Source organism: Camelina sativa, chromosome 20 (genome assembly GCF_030686135.1).
Source record: "Camelina sativa cultivar CO46 ecotype springtype chromosome 20, ASM3068613v1".
NCBI lineage: Eukaryota > Viridiplantae > Streptophyta > Magnoliopsida > Brassicales > Brassicaceae > Camelina > Camelina sativa.
In genome coordinates this window covers 12,562,091-12,571,494 of record NC_141899.1, presented here as the reverse complement: position 1 = coordinate 12,571,494, position 9,404 = coordinate 12,562,091, and the positions used below count along the sequence as shown (strand labels likewise).

General features: G+C 33.0%; 2 protein-coding genes across 2 annotated transcripts; one reads left to right on the top strand and one right to left on the bottom strand.

Moving 5' to 3' along the window:
• Positions 1-893: 893 nt before the first annotated feature.
• LOC104772482 (uncharacterized) lies at positions 894-1,827 on the top strand. The gene has a single exon (XM_019242265.2). It carries the CDS (start codon positions 996-998, stop codon positions 1,770-1,772), a length of 777 nt encoding a protein of 258 aa, XP_019097810.1. The 5' UTR covers positions 894-995; the 3' UTR covers positions 1,773-1,827.
• Positions 1,828-4,710: 2,883 nt separating this feature from the next.
• LOC104770648 (serine carboxypeptidase-like 47) lies at positions 4,711-7,835 on the bottom strand. Its single transcript, XM_010495104.2, has 9 exons — positions 7,286-7,835; positions 6,995-7,163; positions 6,773-6,892; positions 6,542-6,685; positions 6,201-6,351; positions 6,010-6,098; positions 5,629-5,887; positions 5,079-5,212; positions 4,711-4,932 (listed from the first exon to the last, which is right to left on the bottom strand). Exons 1-9 carry the CDS (start codon positions 7,624-7,626, stop codon positions 4,822-4,824), a joined length of 1,518 nt encoding a protein of 505 aa, XP_010493406.2. The 5' UTR covers positions 7,627-7,835; the 3' UTR covers positions 4,711-4,821.
• Positions 7,836-9,404: the final 1,569 nt, after the last annotated feature.

The window sequence follows — 9,404 nt, the reverse complement described above, 5'->3', positions numbered from 1 at the left end:
TAAATCACATCTTGACATATATATATATCGTGTCTTCACGTCAAAGTTTCTTTAAACATGTCAACATCTTAAAAGTTTTTTGTCTATTGATGTTTACTGAGAACTTCACTTCAGATTTAAAACTAAACTCAAACCCTAAACCCTTAAAGACCTCACAAATCCCTCGCCGCTTCCTCACAAATTTGCTACGGATAAGACTACTCGCTAATGCGTCCAAATCTACGATAGATTTGCGAGGGAGTATTTTCTCCTCGCAAATCACTCGCAAATTTGCGAGAGATTTTTATCTAGCAAATTTGCGAGGGATTTGCAAGGGTTCTCGTCTTCGTAGCAAATTACCCGCAAATACATAGCAAATTTGCAAGGGCATATATCCGTCGCAGTGATCCGTTGCAATGAGCGTGTTTTCTTGTAGTGTTATTACAGTAACCCAAAATTAGTGATTTAAAGCAAAAGAATTTCCTGCCATAGAAAATAGGTGTATAACATAGAAAAAAAAGCTTGTGCTCTCATGGTAATTTGCTATAAAATTAGTTCATAAATATTAAATGGCTCAAAGGACATGAAACTATATAAAAGGATTGCCATATCACTACATAAATAATATAAAGAAGTTCTATCCCTTTTAATTTTATCTAAACATTACCATACTTATAAAGTTTTTTTTTGTTTTAAAAGTAAAAAATGAATATCAAAAGATTATGTGCATCAAAATATTTACTTTAATCCAAAATTGATTTTCTGGACAAGATATTTTTCCTTGCTTATTCAATTTCTCCTTTTCTTTTATAATAAATATATGTTGTTGATTTATGAATGTACCTATATATAGGTGACACAGTAAAAATATAAAACATGCTCTTGTCAACTTTCAAAATGACTATAATCTCAAATGGTTTAAACTCTTATGGTGACGATACTATGAACATTCATAGTTTTTCTCCCATCAAAACAAGTTCCAACTTTAGGAATTATGAGTCTAAACTTTTGAATCAATGTTCGCTACTTCTGTCTACACAAACCATCATGGTTTATATTCTTCTTCAAATGTCTCTCCATCTTCTTTCGATTTCAATAATTCACATGTGGCTTATGAGATGAGAGAAAACATGGTTTCTACTTTCGGGATGCCTTTCATAACTCGAGTTCCAAATAATGCTCATCTTTCTCAAATCTCCGTCACTCAAACTACTATAAATAGGTATTACAATATTATTCCAACCAATAACCTAAGTACTGTGCAAAATGAATATCATCGTGCCATAAATCCCAACATCTTCAATTCTTCATTTTACCCTCCAAATTATTGGTACAAACAACATAATATCTTGAATCCAACACCTCTCAATACTGTTTTTCCACATCAAACTTTTGTTTATCCAACGCAGTTAGATATCTTTTCTTGTTCACCAAAATGCTACCATGACCAACTTGTCCCCCATCATCAACCACTGAAGAAACGATATAGGTCTACCACATATTTTGAAGAAAATCTTGGAAGTGTTAATTCTGAAGAAAATTGTGAATATGATGGGCGGACACATAGTTTACCATATAAGAAATACGGTCCATATACATGTCCCAAATGTAACAATGTGTTTGAAACTTCACAGAAGTTTGCTGCACATGTATCATCGATTCATTACAAGAATGAGACCATCAATGAAAGATTTAAGAGAGACAACGCGAGGAACAACAAAAGATTATGCAAAGCAAACCAAATGATCCATGAGGAATGTCGTAACATCCAGCCAGAAGAATGGAGGGAATAACAGCAAAATGGAGGGAATAACAACAAAGTAAGCGATCCTGAAGCTTATCAACATCATATGGTTGTTAAAGAAGAACCAACTTGTGATATATTTTATTAATATATTATTTATTTTTGTATAAAAAATTGTGTTACTTTAAACAACAATGACTTATTTCTTTCATACTTTTGACATATCCTCACCTTATTTAATCACTAGGACTGAGGCTCAACATTAGTGCCAGAAAGAAATATTTTTTGGGTATTTTTCGCATTTTCAATGTATGGTTTAATTGTGTTTTGTTAGTATATGTGACACCCCAGTTTCAGAGACTTGCTGAGAAGTTTAAAAGAATTGATTTGGCACTTATATTTTTGGTAAAGCCTTTCGGACGTAGCAAACCGGCCTTTGGATATGAGTGGATCCATGGGATGGGAGTGGATGTGGGGCTACTAAGCGAGGTGGGCCCATGGGCCAGAGTGGATATAGGGCCCACTAAGCAAGGTGATGTCGGAATGTTACAAGTGGTATCAGAGCCGAATCCATACGAGTGTGGAGCCATGAGGGCTCACACCGTCGGGGGTGACAGTTTTGGTGGCAACGTGGATGTTGCGATCTGTTAGTGAGGGTGAATTGTGACATCCTGGTTTCAGAGACTTTCGGAGGGGTTTATAAGAATTAATTTGGCCACCTATGTCACCAAAGTACACTTATCTTTTCAGTCAAGGGTCTTGAGAGAATTTTAGAGTTAAACGCGCTTAAGGTGCAGTAGTTTTAGGATTGGTGACCTTCCGAGAAGTGATTGTCGGAACTATGCGAGTGAGAACAAAACAAAGGAAAAGATCATGTGATGATTTTTAGGTTCGATAAACAAGTTTTTAAAGCCTTCAAGACGTAACTAACCGGCCGTCGGATATGGGTAGACACATAGCCGATAGTTGACGTGGAGCCTACTAAACGAAGTGGGCCTTTGGGCGGGAAGTAGACATAAGGCCCACTATGCAAAATGATGGTCGGGGCGTTACATTATAATTCCAAATTTCCAATAAGTATCATTGCATGCGCAATTATGCAAGTTACCCTATAATAAAAATATAACAAATTATATAATTTTTATTTTTATTGTAAAATAATCAATATCTATCAACCAATATATCTGATATATCATGGTTTTTGTGGTTTTTAACCATGATATTAGGAGTCTTTAGAGTCTTTCTTTGTGTGTTTTAGGTTCTTTGTGAGTCTTTTCAGGTTTTATAGGATTTTGGCATGAAAGGAGCAAAATGGAGAAACTAGAGGGATTTTGGAGCAATTCAGCTAAGGAAGAGAACTTGGAGCCGATCAGAAGTGATGGTGTCGATCGACACCACCCTTGGTATCGATCGACACCACCCTTGGTATCGATCGACACCACCCTTAGTGTCGGTTGACACCCCTGTTTGCCTACTCAAGACCCAAGTTTTGGAAGATTTACAAAAGTTGCATGAAATTTTCCATATTTGCATCATTAGTCCCTGGACGTGTTTTAAGACATATATATAGTATTTTTAGGTTTGAGAAACCCTTAAGCTTTATTTTTCCCTGCAACTTTTGAGAGAGAAAACCCTGAGAGATTTTAGAGAGCTTTTGGAGAGAAGATTCAAGACTCCTTAAGAGAAGATTCAGAACATAACTCCCTTACTTCTTTATTCTCTTTCTTATGCAATTTATTCGGTTATTGATTTGTGTTCTTATAATGATGTCTGAGTAGTATGCTTGTTAGGTTCAGGGTTTTTCACAGGGATTTTATGATTTATTAGATCTGTTTATTTAGGATTCATTATATGTTCTAGATCTTCATCATAGGTTGTTCTTCATATTAATTATTGATTGGCCATCTAGAATTAATAACCTAGGAAAATAAATTGATGTGAGAATATAATTGATTTTTCTGATAAAACCTTTTGATGAGCAAAATTACTTCTTTCAAAAAGAGATTTGATTTAGTAATTTTGTGAACAATTTAAACATGTTTTCAAAGCTGATTTTTAACCTTGAATTTTGCAAAGAGATTTGGATTTTCTGGTTTTAAATTTAGATAATATTTGCAGTAAGAACTGATTTATTTTACAAAAAAGTTTAGAGTTTTAGATCTGATTTTAATTGCTTGAATCCAAATTTATTGATTGATTTAATATTTTGTAATTTCCTGAGAAATTCCCTAGACCTAGCTTTTTGATTCTCTGAAGTTACAACAGTTTTATTTAATATTTTGCATTGTTATTTCAATTCAAATTAATCTGTTTAGCTTAATTATAAAACTCTATAATTTATTGTGTAGACTTGAGTCCTTGTGGAATTCGATCCCTAAGTACTACAGTGATCTCTTAATTTGAGAGAGTAGCTCTAGAGATTAATTTGATATGTTAATTTGAGCATATCAATATCTCTAAAAATATGTAAATACTCTAACATATTATTCATTATAATAACATGAAAATAGAGCCAAATTTTAATATGTGATTGGTCTATGTCAATGTTGAACACATGAAAACTTTAGTTATTAAGGAATTTGTAAAACCAATAGATAGTAGTAGATAAGTCTAAACATGCAAAATTGAATATGTGTTTTTTTTTCCTAATCTAACATTAAAGACGGTCGAGCTTAGTGAAAAATGGGTGTTAACAACATACGAATCTTTATAGTCAATTTTCATGTTTGACGTGAAGAAGCTTTAAATTGTATAAACCCTCTTGAAAAAGCTCTACTCGTGTATGGGGATAAATAAGGAAATGGTTGGATGTTATAGTTGTTAATAGTTGTTCGCGAGGCTGAGAAAGTAAAGATGGCTTATAGCATTAGTGACGAGAGGAGTCGTTGGATTTCTTGCAACAAAAAAATATTTTCTTCTTTTTTTGGGCATATGACAACAAAAGTTCAAAGGATGAAAAATATAATATCATGGCAACAATCCCAAAATAACTAATCAAGATTAATCATTAAGATCAATAGCATGAAAATACAAGGACATTATTATGAATGAAAGCTTAGATCACATTGTTTTGAAATGAAATGTTCTATACATGAAAATCATGGACGAACTCTCGGAGTACTACTAAGCTTTCCTTGCATCCAATACATAAGCATTTGCAAAGAAGCCTTCGGCTGATCCATCGGAACCATGTGGCCAGCATCATGAACCTTCAAAAATATATGAAGGCTAGTTTAGTTGTGTTACATCAATACTAATTTTACTTCATTGGTCGATTTCTAAATAATTGGTTCGTCTGAGCTAATCCTTTGTGGAGAAAAGTTTTTTTTTTACTTCATTGGTTTTTCTGATATACCTTAAGAAAAGTGAGAGGACCGTAATTTTTCAGTAAACCGGTTTCTTTACCATCTACCAAGAATGGTACATTTTTTGCTGATTTGAAATCCTTTTGGCCTGACCAATTCATCTGGTCAACCCACCTAGAGTTTCCTGTATAACCAAGAAAATCAATCAATTTATTGAACTAGGTTGAACAAGAATAAACTGGGAAAGTATGAAAATGTAAAACCATTATGAACCAGAATTGATAGTATAACACAAAATTTTGAACTATAAACCCAGAGAAAAACCATTCTCAGTTCCTAAACCATAAAATTTATATATAAAAAAAATATAGAGACCAAAATTTCTGATCAATCAAAAAACCTAGAGAAAAACCATTATCAGTTCCTAAACCATAAAATTTATATATAAAAAAAAAATATAGAAACCAAAATTTATGAAGCAGAATTGATAGTATAACACAAAATTTTGAACTATAAACCTAGAGAAAAACCATTGTCAGTTCCTAAACCATAAAATTTATATTAAAAAAAAAAAAAACCAAAATTTCTGATCGATCTCACCAAGCCAATTGCAAATGAAATCATATTCTCCGGCATAAATTAGTAGGTTCATTCCATCATTGACAAGATCTGGGATCTTGACCTCAAGATTAATCATCCAATCCTTTGTCATTGCATCATAAACTGTGCTACTACACGACACAAATTCAATGTTTCCAACTCCTAAGGCTTTTCGTACGTTTTCTTTGTTCAAGAATGTTTCCATCTTCGAAAAATCATAACACAGATTTCCAACACATTTCTTCCTCACGTCGTAGTACTGCAAAAAAGAAAAAAGTTAAATCATGTAAAGGAAATATAATATATATATATATATATATATATATATATATATATATATATATATATAAGAAAAATCATTTTGAGGTTTTTAATGCTTACACTTATGCCTGGTTTTACTGCTAATATCGTATTTAAGATGATGTCGCAAACTTCGAAAGCAGATTTACAAGCTAAACCACCATCAAGATCTGATATTGAAAAAGTAAAATATTTTCATAAAAGATCAAAATCTTTTTACTCGAACAGTATATCTAACAAAATTTAGAAGAGTAGCTATATATTGAAATTACTGCATTTTTTGATGAGACTTTGACACTCGACGTAGTCTTGTTTGATACCCTCGTAATCAGATTCAGTAATCAATTTCATTTGCAGTGCATAGTCTCCATACGCAGCATATTGGATTTCCGGATTGGTTAGACCATTACCAATCGCAAAACCCTGATTTAAACCAAGATTAGTCCATAATTTTTAATTTAATTCCTCACATGTGTTTGAATATTAAAACAACACCCTAATGTAAAAAAAAAAAAAAAAAAAAAAAGATAGAAAGGAAAACTCGATTAAAATAATAAATACAAAATTAATAAAATTCTAAATTTCTTAGAAACCTCATGCATCAACTACTAACCTTAAGGTTGATTGGAATTCCTTCCTTCTTTTTGTTTCCACTGTGAACACGTGAAGCGAAAGCCGGAATGTAGTGACCAGCATACGATTCACCGGTAATATAGAAATCATTCTTTGCAAATTTCGGATGCTCTTTGAAAAAAGCCTACCAAAATTCAAAGATACAACCCAAGTCACTACAATTTCAATAAAAATTCTTATAACAAAATGGGAATACCAACAACAATCGAACCTGTAAGAAATCGTAAAGGTCATTGCTTACACCAGCCTCGTCATGCCGGAGATCGCTTTTGTCCGATGTGTAAGAGAAACCAGTTCCAACTGGCTGATCTACGTAGATTAAATTGGATACCTATTAAAACAATATTAAGAAGAAATTTATTTTTTATCTTTTTGTCGTAGATAAACATGTTTCTTGTGTAAGAAAAAAAAAATTTTAATAAACCAGACAAACCTTGTCCCAACCAAAATCATTCCAAGAGAGAGAGAAATCATCAGAGATCTTGAACGGACCATTCTCATAGAACATAGCAACACTGCTACTGCAACCCGGTCCACCTGATAACCAGATCACAACCGGATCGGTACTGCTGTTTCGTGACTCAAAGAAGAAATAGAACATCCTGCGAAACCAAAATAAGCAAACACAACAAAGAAAAAAAAATCAGTTGCGTACATATCTATACTAACTAGTAAGCAAAACATGATTCGAATAAGACTTATTTGAATCGGTTAAAGGTTTTACTTGGCTGATTTTGAATGAGGGAGGCTGTAATAGCCAGCATAGTGGCCAAACTGTTGGACAGAAGGACCCCCAGAAACGTTTTGGACACCAAGTGTCGCTGGAAAATCAATTTGGCTCTCAAAGAGTCTTGGAGCGTCGGGACTACCTTTTGGGATGACATTGACGTCATACATAGGGGTTAGATTGAATGAATTGATGAGCATCTTCGCATTTAGGCTCGACAAACTCGCAGATGATGAGAAACCATATGGATCGTTTAAAATCCTTTTAGAAGTTGAGAGTGAAAAGTGAGAAGATATGAAAATCATGAGGAAAGGGAGAGTAAACGTTCTAGCCTCCATTTTTTTTCTTTGTAGTTTCTCTATGTTGCTTTGTAAGAGAATTGGGGTTTAAGATGTAAAGTATGGTATTTATGGGGAGATGACTTAACCACTGTTGATTGTCCATTGAATTGGGTCAGAGAAAAATAAATGCTAGATATCTTAATAAAAGCGTTTTCTATATTATATGTATTTGGTTTATTAATTATGCCAAACTAATTATTTCACTCAAATTAAAAAGGGTAAGTTTCAAAAGAGTCAAAGTTTTATACAAAAATTAAGAATTATCTAGATTTTAAAGAAAAAACTTAACCAAATAGTATAAAACTATATCTTTAAACTTTAATTTTATACCTTAAAAACTTAATATCTTATGTCACTCAAAAATTGAATTATAAGATCTTTAAATAGTGTAACTCTTAAATCACAAATACTAAACCTCTACCCCTTAAAGCTAAATTTTTAACACTAAAATATAAACAGAATGGTTTATTTCTTTAATTTTAAAAATTTTAGTCTATTTTCAATTAATATTTTTGCCTTTTGTCACTTATAGCTTTTATGTTTGCCACCTAAGGTGGACAAAAAAAAAAGGGTAAAAAACGAAACCAGATGTGAAAAGTGAATTGCAATTTTTTTTTAATGATATCCATTCAATTTTGATACATTGTTTCTCAAAATTTAGATTTATTATCTTTTGTAAATATTCAATTCACTAAAAATAAAGTAAGATAGATGCATGTATATAAATGTATGCACCTAATACTAAACCCACATAATCATTAGATACATAAAAATTTGTAGCTCATATTAAAAGTAATTAATTGATGGGGATTTTAAAAAATACCCCTTTTTCTATGACACTTTTCAAAAATATCCTTTCATGGTGTTTATTTTCAAAAATACATCTTTTAATATATAAAATGATAAAATTATAAACCCTAAACCCCAAATACTAAACCATATTCTTTAAAAACTATACCCTAAATGTAAATTCGGAATCCAAACCTAAAAAAAAAAATCTAAAAATTAATTTAACATAGTGTAATTGTGTAAAAGATGGCAAAAATGAAAATATTCAAAAAAAGGTACATTTTTTTTTTGCATCTAATGTTAAATTACATGCAAAGAAAAATAGCGTTTTTACAACTAGTGTATCGGTTGTTTGAACAAATTTATAGAGTTTACATTAAATTAAGATAGAAACTAGTCTCAGATTCTAGTTTGAAACCAAGCCTGAAGCCCATTGTCGAACCGCCTATCCACTTGTCGTTGAATTGCCAAAAGCTGATCTCGAACCTGGCGATCAATCCACTTGGTTAACTGCTCGGGGGTATTTGGATGCTGACCATGCCGTCTTCCATTCCTTCCTGCCAGATGGTTTATACCGCTAGTTGAAAGGTGTAGCGAGTGAAAAACCTGTCCAAATGATCTAGGTGATTGTCTGCTAAGATGGTGAGGAGTTGGTGCCAGTCGGTTGTGTATCCTGTACGAAACACCCCCTTAGCCGTCGCTTTCCACACTTCTGAAGTAAACCTACAGGCAAAGAACAGATGTGACATGGTTTCAAGACTTTGTTGACAAAGCACACAGGTTCCCGTAGCTCCAATATTCCACCGCAACATTCGATCCCCTGTCGCCAGCTTATCATGAACTGCTAACCAGGTACAAAGTATACTTCGGAGTAGCATGAGGAAACCAAACCGCATGGTACCAGGAAACCTCTGCAGAAGTGCGACGAATATGGTTCTAAGTGTCTACCGTAGAAAAATCCGCTTTGAAGTTACCCGCCTTGCCTT